The following is a 14,545-nucleotide window of genomic DNA, read 5'->3' on the forward strand; positions in this document are numbered from 1 at the left end:
TTACGGCAACATTGCGAGGCTAAGAGATAAACAGCTCAGTCTTAACAGTTCCACCCCAAGAGTGTAATTCAATTCCGTGTTCACTGTACATCTCCATTTGTGCTCTTTAGCTCCATGTTGTTTTTTTTCCTCCGTCTCCACAGACCAAGATGAGCAGAAAGAGGGGGCCTGCCACCCTTTTATCAGTCCAGAACCAATCAATGTGACTTCTCCGCAGGGGTGCTTCCACTTCAATTACCGTCCTCGAAGCACCGTCTGCATACGAAGGCATCGGAAAGAAGTTTACAAGCTCAGAAACGGTTGCGGATAGGCCCTGAGGAATCAAGGACATGTGTGTGACTAACTGCAAAATCTAGGACAATTTTTTTTGGGGGGTGATTTGCTGTATCTCTGGGACAGGTTGTCCTGGTCAAATTCTGTCGCTCACGGCTCACATCTGCTCACCCACACATCGAGACGCATGTGTGGCTGAGGATCAGGGTTTGCATTTTTGCTGCTGATTAACATGTTAGACACTGGCACCAACAAAATGAACTGATATTCAATGTACTGTGTTTATAACTTTGATATGGTTTTATAGGGCCTTCCTCACACTCCACAATCATGCAGCCATCTATGGCTTATATTGGAATAAGAATATGTCATTCCAATGGGAAAATCATCAGTCTATTATGTCGGTAGCTGCAGATTTGAATGGGGTGCTAGATGTGCTTTTGCCCCATTGAATAGAATTCATAGCTTTTGAATTATTCTTATGAGCTTACTGTAAAGCTGGTGTGTGTGTTGGGCCAGTTAAATAGAGAATATACACAGTTCAACTATGCAGGTAATAAAAATTAAAAGATTAATGATCATAGCCAAATGGTTTCTGGATAGGCACTTGAAAAAAAGAGAAGATGAAGCTGACCGTTATTCTCTTTTCACTAAAGTCAAATTTGATTGATTCTATGACCATCCCTCCCTTTTCAATATTAAAAGTAATATTAACAGTAATTAATCACATTAATGCATTCACATATTGTCATTTAAGTCAGTCAAAAGATAATTTAGGCAAAAAAACCTAAAAAAATCACTTTTGGCAAAAAATGTTTTGGGTCTTCTTTTAGAATGATAATAATTATGGTTAAGTGGATTACAAATCTGGCAAAAATGTTTTTGTAACAAAACAAAAATCAGATTTAAAACCACAGACGGACATCATTCTGAGAAACCAGATGACGGCAGTAATGTTTTTCACTACTCTGTTCTCTGTTTCCATGTCACAGACCACGCATTTTCACTTCAAGTTAATTCACAGAACGGTGTCACAATTCAAAAACAGAATGATTGAAGGGGCAGTATTATGTATTTTCCAGGCACATTGTGCCATTTTATACCACAGTCAAGTAACTATGTCACCTTCAGTTGTTATAAAAATGCTGTATATATCAAATATAACCAAAAAGAAATTTGACGCCTTAAAATTGGCTTCTGTCTCTTTAAGAAGCTCCTGCTCTTTCTGACGCTCCCCTTCAACATATTTTCACAATTGTCCTTCATTAAGTCATGTACCCCAAGGTTTAACCCTGCAACTTCTCCTATTATATATCTACATGCATGCCTGTTGTTATTTATACAACAGGCCTATAATATTGTTCAAATAAGCTTGACTTAAATATCATGTTTTCTTGTCTTTCCCATTTTGATTAGTGGATTTCTAGTCAAAAGTTTTTAAACACTATGCTCAAAAGGACAACGAATAAATAAACAAATGCTCGAGTTGCATTTATTTCACAGACATTTGAGCCAGCAAAATAAATGTTATTATTATTTATTAAAAAATATGGCAACTGGTCACCAGAGAAAGAGAGAGAGTAAGGCAGCGAAGGATCACAGCACTATAGTTATTGGCAGAACAAATCTATTACATAACCTAATTTTCCTACACAAGTCCCAAAGTCAATAGCCACTACACCACATGAATAGCAGCATGGTAAAATCAGTATAATTAAGTGCTTTACACATCTGGGTTGCGAAACACAGCTCAGACCTCCACACTGTTTTAACGTCTGACGAACTGAATTCTCTCTTAACACCACAGGCTCTTACAATTTCTCGCAGAGATGCAAGCTCCAGAGACGCTGAAAAAGAAGGAGCAGCGAGGCAAAGAGCAGAGCAGTACAGCTGTGATGGCAACAATCCCATCCAGCTGAGGTCTTTTAATGCCAGAGCAGACCAGGGGGATGGGAATGAGCGAGAGAAGCCGTGTTCAGAGTCGACCCCCCCAGGCCTTCATCTCAGAGGAGATGTACAGGAAGATGACTTGGAGGCTGCAACGTTTGTTGGGGGTGCGAGGAGGGGATTCAATTAAACTACACACGGAATGAATGCATCTTTAATAGAGCTGCTTCATTTCCCGATGTGACTGTCAGCCTTTGTGCGTGACTGTGAGGCGTGTTCGGAAAAAGGAGGTGCCACCTCCCCGTTTCTCCATTTGTCGTCCCCTCACAACTCTGCGGATCGGCAACACAACACAAAGCGGCTTTGGCAGCGGGCGAGATGACGTCACCTACTGGCATTTTATGGCAAACAATCCAATCAGCGGAGACAGATCCTGTCATTATTTCACTCAAGTCAAAGGATGCTTTCATGTCATTTGGTGGGTAATGTTTCTTGAAACATGCCATTTCATTTTAACTTTGCTGTACAGAACACACAGATCTGACCTTTCACATGGAAAGAACTGCTGCTCTCTGGGAAGCAGTTCTTTCCAAAGGCTATGTCCATGGACGGATGAAAAATGCTTGGTACAGCATTAATGGTTATAAATGGTACAGCAATAAAACATCAAGTTAGAAATGTGAAGAAAAAAAATCCATAATCAGGAATAGCTATAAATATTTATGGTGTTTAGGTGAGTATGGGAAAAAAAATTAAACCTTTTTTTTTTTTTTTAGTATTAAACATAACATAACTCAAATGTTGCCCCAAACCTGCTTCTGATTGACTCACCAAGAGACTTTCCTCACCTGGTTGAATAGGCCAAATAAATCTGTGAGTTTTATTTTATTATTATTATTTGATTTCTGTATGCTACATTTGCATATTTTGGTATGAAGATGTGGGAAACAACCTTCAGTCTGATACTGAAGTTACAAAATTTACATTTTTTGATAGATGATGAGACTGATAGATTCAATCAATGCAATCAAACATAACTTAATCATACCAGAGCTGATGGATTTTCTATCTTAAGTATTCCATTAGTGAACCATTTAAAAGTTTACAGGGATGTAATAGAGTCCATAAAAAATGTCTATCTCGAGATAAAAATGGATTTACTGCAAATTCCTACTGAGACAACACGTCAGTGACAAGCTTTTCTTGTTGTAAGGGGGACTGCAAAGGACGTTCTTTCGCTCTCGACCTCTCAGCTCTCCTGAATCATTCATATGCAATGGTGTGCTAATGAAAATTGCTGTGCATCCTTGGATATAGCCATGTGCTGCTACTGCTCTGAGCCAATAAGCAGCAGGAGCAGAGATGTAGGGCTTTGGGGGTTCCTCTCCGCTGGAGGATGGAGAATCGCTGTCATTATTCTAATGACCCTTAATATTCCTCGGTTTCACACAGTTAGAGTCACAGATACTCTAATCTGGCTTTTTTTTCTCCCCCTGTATATACAGTACATATTGGGGGAAGGGTAATTGTGCCTTCAAACTCCCCAAAATGTTAACATTTTCATGAAAATTAGATGTCTGCATCAAGAAATGGTCTGCTGGTAAGCTTTCCCATAATGGTTGTTAATTGTCCCTGCCTTAATTTGATGGTTCAGTAAAATGAGCTCATCTCTTCATCCGTGTGTGTGTGAGAGTGTGTGTGCGTGCGTGCATGCGCGCATGTGTGTCTGCCATATGCGTGTATGTTCATCCACCAGACTGGAAAGGTTATGTGAAATTTGAATATTTCTAATTTAAGTATGCAAAGTGGGCAGATAAGCATCTGCTTTCCAGCCTTTTTCAACAATTAAAACAAATAAATAAATAAACAAGCAATCTAATTAGTGGAGAGGAAAAGCAGAAAAAGGAAGCATTTTCCGTTCTTTCCATGTCACAAGCAAAGCACGAATAATCCAAATCCAGTTGTGGCCTGTAAATGCTAATCTTTATCGCCTTGGTCGTAAATCGTCTGTTAAATGTGCAAAAATGGCCAAATCTCCAAAATAGGTTGATGGATTGGAGCATCAGATTTCTGCATATATATATACTCTATATATGTACTTGTATATGCATAAATGAAACAGTGAAATTTCAGCTCTCTGCAGCAGAGGATTGAATGCTTGCTAATGCACACCACAGGCTCAGCATATCTGAGGAATAAGGGTAGATTACGGTTGCTTCCAACAGATGCTGGTCCCTGTAAACAATGTTAAAGGGAAACAGCAGCTTAACGACCAAACTCATTACAGCAGCCGGGTACATCAAAGCGAGCGGGGGCTCCGCTGTTACCAAGCCCGCAAATGTGCCTGAGCAGAGGAAAACCACGCAAGGTTCCACAAACATATGTTTCTGGATTTGAAGGGGTGGGAAGGTGCACTTGGCGTGCCCAAATGTTTCAGGAAGCACCGGGGAAATTTCCCTCTAACTATGACTCTCACATTCAATTTCATTGATCTTTTATCATAAATTTAATATTTCCTCACAAAGTTTTGAACTTGCAGGACCAATCCTATGCTGAGTCATGTGTTCATTAGGACATTTGTTGCAGACTGGATTGCTGGTTTCATCCCAGATCTCCTTCTTATGCACAGGAGCTGCATGATTAACCATCTGAATTTTTTTTTCTTTCTTCCATGCCAATTATTGAGCAAACATCTGGATGAGGCACGAACATATGTTGGCCTCTGGTCTCTAGTTACAATTAGGAGCTGGAGAGATTTTACACATGAAGTACAGAGAGAAGCTGGAGGAAGGATGGCAAATTTAATATAATATCACTTCAAAGTTAATAAAACAGTAAAGGACGTTAAAAGGAAATGAGGGTTAACTTACAAAAACGTCCAACAGCATGTGTTCCAGGGTCACTTCTAGGTCTTCGAGACGAGCTGCTAGAGTCATCTTTGTACCGTTTTAGCAGCTGATTTTGCAAAAAGCTCTCCTTTGAACTTTAAAGTACTGTCTGACCTATTACTCTTTTGCTAAAGAACTAAAAAATTTGAGCTTGAAATTAGTCCTAAATGTTAAACTATTTCAGTCACAAAATTCAATTTCTCCAAAGAATTGTGCCATGTCAGCTTCTATCTCTGCTTTCTTTCTTTATCTGCTCCAGGACAGATTCCCAAATGCAGCTGCTCCAAACCAAATGGCGATCAGCGAAACATAACTGTCTCCTGCAATGTTGGCTCCAAGACCTGGCTGTGTTTCGGTCGGCGCTCCAAAGCTGGGTGAGGGTTCCCGTCACAATGCTTGGTCCGCTTCCTGAACAACTTACGAGTAACGACTAAGAAAGAAGTCAAGCTAGGTTACTTTTTAAACTTCTGAATCTGATCTATGATCCATGACTGAAATGAAGACACGCACATGTTCCTGTCAGAAAAAGGGCAGATCTCTCTGTTCCTGTTAGGATGCACGGTGGAACGAGACTGATGGAAGAGCATAGATAACAGAGGGAAAGGAATATTCTGAGAAGCAACTTCCTGAAGTCACATGTCTCATTAGGTTTTTTTCCAACATCTTTTAGTCTTACATTTTTTGACTTGCTTACACAGTTATGCCCACCCCTCTTTCCCTCTATCTGTCTCCCTCATGTCCCTTTGCCTTTTTCGGGTCTCTGTCCACAGTGCACTTCTTTGTTTGAGGGTGAGCCTGAGGCAGCTGATGCACATTTCTGGGTTCTCTTGGCTGGGGTCATCCTCTCCAACACTGGGCCCCTCATCAATGGGCCTTTGTGGCAGGCTCATTAAGGCTTGGCCCTGGTTGCTGAGTCTCCCACAAACACACCAATACAGAGAGAACAAAAGCGATATGGCCTGAATCGATGACTGGAAGCTTATGTAACAGTAGCAGGGAGGGACAGGGAAAGGGGTGCTAGACAGGGCATGTGGAGTACAGAGGCGATTGGGAGAAAGAAGAGTGCTAGGCAAAGAGAATGATGATGCACTACGGAGGGGCTTTGGCTAAATGGGAGGAAAGAAGATGAAGGGGAAGAAGAAGGAAGCAGGGGGACGAAGGATGTTGACAGGACGTCTATAGAGAGGGCTTGTTTTTGTTTTTCTGGAAAGTGCTGGTGGAATGTAGCCCCCCCCCTCAACTAACATGACATACAAAGGGGAAGAAACAGACTGGCTGAAGTCTAGCTGGGCTGAAGCAGAAAACAGGATATGAGAATAAAGAGAGAGGAACTGAGTAACTGCATTAACATGCATGCAAGATACCAACAATTCAGAGTGCTGAGGGGAAATCAGAAAATGGATTCTTTGATTTTTATTGCACAGTGACTTAAAATATGATTCATACCACATTTTCACATTTTGTGATGTACAAGTCCGAGCTTAAATATTTTTTCACTGTATTTTATGCAGTAAATAAACACAAAGTATTGAATCACTGCAAAGGGAAACTATTTTTCCCAATTTCAACATTTTTAGGGACTCTGCTACCTATAACAGAAACCCAAAAGTTGTTGTTTTTTTAAATATACTTCAGCATTTCCTGTAGCAACAAAACATGCACAGAAAAGGTAGTGATTAACAGCTAACATATTATTCATTGTATTCCTAGTTTAACAATTTTAAAAAAACTCCTTCAGTCTGCTCCTTCTGTTTCATCTCTCTTTCATCTCCTGTCAACCTTATTCTTTTCCCAGCACAGGCCTCATCTGACAGCGACCTTTGGCCTCCCGCCCCTTACAGCTGTGAGGTCAACAGCCACTCATTAGTCCTCAGATCAGTTCTTGGCACTCAGAGCAGAGAGGTGTATCAGAAGCTTCTGCACAGCCATGATTCACTGCACCCTTTAGGACACACATGTACACACTGGCACTGTAACGCACACCATTTGGTGTTAACGAGAATACATCCATCAGTTTATTGTTGCCCTCAGGAGGCTTTCCCGTCTTCCTTATGTTGCTCTTATTGCTGCCTGCTGTGTGAATATGTAGCAACCAGCCATTAACAACTCTAATTCTCATACGCACGTTGCTCATGCATTGTTAATACCGTGTTTTACGTCGTGAAGATGGACAGTATGCGGCCACTAAGACTTGTACGGGGGACAGCGGGTGGATCATGAAAGCAGACAGGAGCACTGGGAGCCGCAGGTAGCTTATCCTAACCGTAGTGAAGAGCTTAACCCCCAACAGAGCTCCAAGATGGGACAGCATGTCCCAGTGTGACTCCTGTGTTGGAGTGGTGAGGGTTAACCCAGATTTCTGTCTGTAATCCAAACAGTTTATGTGGTGACAGGGGAAGAAAGTGGAAATGAAAAATGAGGCTGATTATTTTAGAGGCAGCTTGAATTACAAAATACTTAAACTGCATTTGTGTGGCCGTATATTAATGCAGAATAAATGGGAATCCTTGTAAAACTTTTGGTACTGTCACCTTGCAACTCTTTATGTAATTAACCATCACAAAGTACAGCAAACATGGATAACACAGATAAAAGTCTGAAGAGTGGAAGGTGAGCCTCATATGTCTTTTTTGAAACCTCTGACTAATGTTCCCACAGGATTCACATTGATTTAACTTCCCACTACTCTGAATAGCTTCCCTGACGTTGCCAAAAAGAAGTGTCTCTTCAGCCAATGTTAGTCGTTAGCTGCTCCCAGCATATTCTTTTCTATTGGGGATGGTGTTAAGTACTTCACATAGAAAAATATGCTGTTTTCTATATAAGCCAAAAAGCTCATTTTTGCATCCAGCTGACCAGTAGTGGGTCATTATTTGTTGGATCTCCTATACGGCTTGGGGCAAAATGCAAAAGGAAATTTTTTTTATGACAGCAACCTTCTTCTTGACACTCTTATATCAGCGTAAAAGATACAACTGTACACTCGTTTTAACCATGAATCTATTTTTTCTTCCACTTCACAATCATGAGCTGAAATCCTCGGACCAAACCATTTATATTTACAATGTGACAACTGTGTTGTGAAAAATTGCTTATTTGCCGTTATATATATTTGATACAGCTGAACGTTTAGCATCAGAAATTCACACTTGATCATCTCATGTTATTTGTACACATAAAACAACTACCCTGTATCAACTTGCATTAGCTTAAAATGATCTTACTAGATTCAGCGCCTTGGGTTCAATCATGCTGAAGAAGTCGAGGTCTGAGACGTATTTCCATTGTTTGCCGTCACCAGATTCCTCCTGAAAGCCGACTGTCCCAGTAATCCAAACAGGTCTGAGAACATGAGAACTGTGACCACCACAGCAGCTTCTGCAGTGCATGTCAGCCGTGTTATCGCCCCAACAAGCTTCTCTGATTGTGATTCATACTAAAAGCTCCGAGGACACTTTTCCCCCTTAAATCTAATTTTCAGCAAGAGAGGGGAGCGCAGATCTGTAAGAGTCTGATTGATCGTGATGTCCACCTGGTGTGGAAAGTAGGGATGTGTGTTAATCAAATTCTTGGATGTCTTCCAAGTGATTTCAGCATGCACACACCCAACCACATGCTCACACACACATAGATGCTTGAAGACTGTATCGACTCAAGACATGTTGATAAATCCTCTTAAGCACCTGTTCACATCCAACTGTGAAAAGGTTTACTGTCGGTCTTCAAAATGGAAATGCTGGTGCTAAAAATGCTACTCTTGCAATCTTGACATAGAAAAGCTTTATAAGCCCCATTGGGCGGAATACTGTAGACAGTAACTTTGACAAACATTTTTCTAAGATGAAGAAATAAATCTGCTCTACTATCAGCTGTTATTCTATATTTTTTCCAGTTTTTAAATTGTTATACCATCTTTGTTTGCCTTACTGGTTGTAGGACAGCATGTGGGGATGAAAAAGATTCTGCTTAGTCATTCTCTGCGGTGCTCTTTGTAATTTGAACTTTGCTGTGTCACCCTGCATCCCAGATCTGTCACTCCTGATTACTGGTGAATGGTGCTGTGCAATATGAGTGTCATCGGGTGCATGTGTGAGAGCTTTTTTTTTTTTTTTTTAACAAAGCCATGTATAGAGATGGCCACAGGTGCACTCTTCCATTTCACGTCATCCTTCCTTGGGATTTAAAAAGACAAGTTCATACAAAGTTTAAAAATATACCTACTAATACTTCTTTTCATTAGCAAAGGTGCACAGCTAATAAAAAACACAGTTCTTGTCTCTTTCATTAAATATTTGTTTAGAATTTGTATGCTATTTTTCCATTTTCTTTTTTATTATACATTTTACTTCACATTCTAATCACATCAAGTGAATTGTGACAGATTGAGTATTTGTCCGGTCAGCCTGTAATAGTGCGCCACAGTAGATGCAAACCTTGATGAAGATCAAGCTTGACCACAAGATGTTGGTCAGGATTCAGTTTGGTCGAATTACCATGTGATATAAAGACATTTAAAATATTTTTCCATCAAGTTAGTTGTGCACCGTTAATCAGTTTTATGGCCACTTGCTGTTTTCACAGTAGGACTTGTTTTCTACTGAAAGCAGGAAGTGTCCCGCATTACCTACAAATGGATGCATTGTTGATTTGTTGTGTTGTATTGTGCAACCAAACTTTTTTAACAAGGTATCTGCTTTTACAACGAAATAGCAAACCATGTGAAAACTGACAATGGTATGTTGTTCTATAGGTGAAAAACTGAGTTTCACTGATTTTACAGTATAAAATATAGCTAATAGCTTTAAGAATCAGGGCAGTAAATGAGAAAAGCTTAAATTTAAATACATAAACACGGTCTTGAAAATCCAAATATGCACCCGACTTGCGTTGCTCTAACCTTATCCTTATCTCCCCTATGCTGCACAAGCCTCTTTCAGCAGAATGAGTGCATGTTTGAAAGGTACTGAGCACACTGAATGCGACAGAGGCATATTTCAGAGGCTGGTTGTGTGGAGGCACTGGATTGAGTCACGCTCCAGCATTTTCTGCCCCAGTAAACCTAGCCCACTTTATCCTGTGCTGAGGAGGCTTCCCAGCCTACAACATGCCCAGAAATAGACACAGCATAGAATCTATTTCTGAACGGAAAAAAACCCCAGAATGTCAAGAACTATGTTAAAAAGACTCTAATGGCTGCAAGCAAGTCTTCACAACTTTTAGGACTTACAATAGCGTGTAAGCAGCTTACTCACATTGAATGTGAATCCTGGACTTTTCACACAGGACAGGAAATCTGATTTGTAGCAGTGTGAACCATAAATATTTGATGGTACTGTTACATATTAAAACTCTACAGACCAGACGATAGTAGGAAAAGTCTTATACATGATCCTGAGCTTTGCTTACATTTCCGTGTTTTATTATGGATTGAATCTCCTATAAAATGCTAAATTTGTTAGATATTTGTGGACCAAGACATCACTTTTTTTCATGTCAATCAGCTCAAAGATTTTTCTTTAAACTTATACAACAATATTAGTGGTAGGTCATTGTTTCCTCATATGGTGAACAGTTCACATTTTTAAGATTTTTGTCTCATGCTGTCCTGCAAGCAGGATGCAGCTGTCTTTATGACAGTTGTTTGTGAACGCTCGCTTTTATAGACAAAGAATCGATATGATCTTGTCTTCCAAAAACAAACAAGCACAATTAGGAGGTTGCACCTGCACATATCCCCCAACACTCACTCAGACTCGCATTCCCTCCATCTTTGACCAAGACAACATGAAATACTCATTCTAACCTTTAACACATATGCGCACTTTCTCCCTGGGGTGCGGTAACCCAAGCCAGACTGCTGTAGCTCCACCTCCTGCTCGAGGCGGAAGGCTAATCTGCTTGTTACTGTACAGATGGGCCCCACACCTTGGACAGGTGTGGCAGCTCCTCAGCTGCCACACAAACCAAGGCTGAACCCACTCAAGCTTATTGTCTTTGTTGACTTGCTGAGAAGGGAAGTGGAAGGGGGAGGAGAGCCTCTGGGGTTCAAGGAAAGGGAGAGGTAATTTGAGCGGTGCATCGCTACCTCTTGACACTACCTCAGGCCATTATTTTTGCCCTTACATGAAGTTTTTTCTTCCTAAATTGAAACTGACAGTTCACCACTATTCTGCGCATTTCAAGCCATCACTTTGGTCTCATTTGTGTCTCTGTACCTTGTAGGTAAAGTAGCTTGAATAATGCAGGATGTCGAACTGTATCGAGTTTGGGATGGAGGGCTGGCGGACCCCCTGAGGAGTCGGTCCCTGTCCGCTCGACAGACCAGCTACCTTACACCCTTCTCTTGTCTTTGTCCTTTCACAACAGCACAACAAAGAGATGCAGTGACTGACGGGGTTTGAACACCTCCACGTTAAAATCTTGCCTCTTCACACATTTTACCAAATATTTACAGTGGTTTGCAAAAGTACTATGGGCTATAGTTTTGATTGATTGGCTGATTGATTAAAAAAGTCATTTAAATTATTAAAGAAGAAAAGCTAGCTTCCCCATTTAAAAAAAAAAAAGTAATTGCCCCTGTGACCCCTTTCATAAATCAAATACCAATTGTGATGATCAACTACATATTTTACCTCAATGGCCACACCCAGTCCTGAATACTGACAATGATGTAGAATCAAGAAATCACTTTAATAGTACGAGTCTGACAAAATGAAGAATGCTGAAAGATCAAATCAATAGAAAAACAGATAAGAATCCCAGCTAAATGTGAAAAAGTCGTTGCACTCTGAACCTAATAAATGGGAGACATTAAACAGTTTGGAAATCATTACAAATCCATTTTAAAAGGCGCTGGGGATCCAACAAACCACACTAGGTGCCATTATCCAAAAATTTATAGAATATACAACAGTGGTGAACCTTTTAAGTTGTGGGAAATTACTCCAGGAGGGCTCTGATGGCTCAACCTGGAGGTCAGAAGAACACGTAAAACTCTGCAGGGTATGGGTGGCCTAAGCAGTTATTAGGTTTATTAGGTACACTGACTCTCTTCCATTGGGTTTCTCCAATGACTGAAACAGAACTATTCCTTTAAAAAAACAAACGAGCTAAAGCAGTTTCATAAAAAATGAAAGAGCGGTGGATGATGTCTGGGGGTAGGAGCATGGGGGGTATAGCCCTCTTAATTGCCCCTCAAGTCGACAGCAGGAACAATAGGAAGGCCACTCAGTCACTGACACAACTCGTAATTATTAATCAAGCTCGGCTTTTAACATATGCTCCCCCTTTCAACGTATTAGCCCCTCTTTTTCTCTCCTTCCCTTTATTTCAAACCTTCGCTTGCTGCTCTTTGTGCGTTTCTTGGACAGCCGGAGGAGCAGGATGAGATCATTAATTATATACCCACCAGATCCCTGGTCGCCACGCGCACTTCTTTCTGTCGCCTGATCCCTCTGCTTGTATGTCTGCGAGAGTTCCGATGACGAATGGGAGAAACTGCTGCTGCCTGGGTCTTCTGGGGCCAAACAGCCAGCACTCAAACACAGCAGCGGACAACTGCCCATTAGAGCCAAAGGTCTAGTTTATTGTCTTCATTTATCACGAAGGATACAATAAAGAGAAGGCAGGCTGCACCTGACGGTAGCAAATCTTAACCAATATGAGGATCCCCCTCTCCCCCATTTCGACCTTCTCATTGCAGCCATGAGGTGACTCTTACAGCTTTGTCCTTACAGGAGGAGCTGCAGGAAAACAAACACCACTTTCGCCACAGGCTCCGAAGGACCTGATCTGCATCAGCTGGTCATTCAAGCGCTAAAACTCATTATTCACGGGACCCTTAGGCAAGGCAAATAATGACGTCTTGCAGCGCCCTCTGGCGGTCTGAGAGGAAACAACAGCTGACAGAATGTTCTTGAAAAGGGGAATGGGTTCAAGTGGCAGGCAGCTTTGCCATTTAAACAGATAAATGCATGTAAGGGCTGTTAACATAAAATGACACAAGCTTCTATCTAGGCTTCACAATCTTTTTATTTTTATTTGACGGATTGTTACAAGAATCAGTTTAAGGATTTGTTGTGTCTAATATATACTGGGCATTTCAGTGCTTTGTATCAAGGATGTTTTTAGTCCATTGTTCCACACAAAGTAGCTTAAGCTCAATTACTGAAGGGAGAATGTCTGTAAATAATTCTTGTCAGTTATTGCCGCAGGTTTTTATTTGGATTCAGGTCAGGACTTTGTATAGGCCATCAATTAAGTGAAATTGCTTTGATCGAAATCATTCCATTAACTGTAGCTCTGACTGTGTATAGTTTTGTAAGTCTCGGATTAAAGTGAATCGGCAGGTCAGTCTTTTACAGCTTATAACAGGGCTACTTGTCCCTGGTGATAAAAGACATTTCCAAAGCGTAAGGCTCATCTTTCTTTGTGAGAATTACATTTTCAGAGTGATTTGCAGTGTTAGGATTCCTCAGACATTGAATAATGCATGTAAACCATGAAATTATTTTTGTTTTATATGGTCAGAGCACCTTCTTTTACAGTTCAGATATGTTTTCAACATATCTTTTGACAAATGTGATTTCTTTAAACAACAGCTTTAGCTTTGACCTTCAATTAAATAAGTGGAGTACATCTAGAATGTGCTCCTTATTTACTAATTAAGTGACTAGAACGTCGCTTAATTAGTTTCAAGGGATTTTATGTAGGGATACCAGGGGGTAAGACATGACAGCAAACCAAATTTATTAGATTTTTATTTGAGTAAGTTAAAACCATGTGTGGTTTTTCTTCTACTTCACCATTAGACACCACTTTCTCTTGCTCAATCACTAAAATATCCATATATTCATTGAGGTTTGAGGCTTTAACAAGCAAAATCAAAAAAATATATAATTTTGCGTTGGCACTTTTTTCCTTATTTATTTCATCTGCAAATAAATGTTTTAACTTTTTGATCAGTTTATAAGATAGAGTTTTAATACTTGCAAACTACTTTAGGAGAAAATCTCTAAACCAGTTCCAAGGTGAAATAACATTTTGACACCAGCGATCTGTGTCCCGCAAAGTTAAATGTATATTTTAAAAACTGGGATGTCAGACAACTTGGAAAGACAAGGTACATATAATTAAAGTGCATCAAACAACAACAGCTGCAGCAGTAAACATGCAAACACCTCTAGACATGTATTAATAGCCTTAGCAGCAGTGGCAGATGTTTACATCTGTTCAGAATAAAACCCACACGCATACATGTGCAAACCCAGAGACACACACGAGCACGAGCTATAAATCTGACACACGTCGCCTTTAATTGTTTTAACAAGCCATAACGAGAGCACAGAGGGTCAGAGACACATTTAGGATGATGTAAGTATCCCTGGGAGGATGGATGAGCATCCGTCTGGCAACTGTGATTTCATATTTGGGTTTAATTCAGCGAAATGGCAGCTGTCTACACATGGGAGGGAGGTGGTAACAGGATATGTGGCAGC

General features: G+C 40.5%; 1 protein-coding gene and 1 long non-coding RNA gene across 5 annotated transcripts in view; one reads left to right on the plus strand and one right to left on the minus strand.

Moving 5' to 3' along the window:
• Positions 1-2,800, plus strand: part of LOC103466015 (uncharacterized) — a 30,414-nt gene extending 27,614 nt beyond the window's left edge. For both annotated transcript variants that reach the window (XR_533906.3, XR_014087900.1), the window contains exon 3: positions 144-2,800. This is a non-coding gene — a long non-coding RNA (uncharacterized LOC103466015). The remainder of the gene's footprint in view (positions 1-143) is intronic.
• The window catches only part of frmd4a (FERM domain containing 4A), a 112,878-nt gene that overhangs the window by 73,700 nt on the left and 24,633 nt on the right, over positions 1-14,545 (minus strand). The window contains exon 1 of one of the 3 annotated variants that reach the window (XM_017305247.2): positions 5,031-5,614. The exons of the other annotated variants lie outside the window; for them this stretch is intronic. Coding sequence (XP_017160736.2) covers positions 5,031-5,096 — 66 coding nt within the window. The 5' untranslated portion in view covers positions 5,097-5,614. Of the gene's footprint in view, positions 1-5,030; positions 5,615-14,545 lie in introns of those variants that run through there. 3 annotated transcript variants of the gene reach the window in all.

This window comes from Poecilia reticulata, chromosome 6 (assembly GCF_904066995.2).
Source record: "Poecilia reticulata chromosome 6, P_reticulata-male-v2, whole genome shotgun sequence".
Lineage (NCBI taxonomy): Eukaryota > Metazoa > Chordata > Actinopteri > Cyprinodontiformes > Poeciliidae > Poecilia > Poecilia reticulata.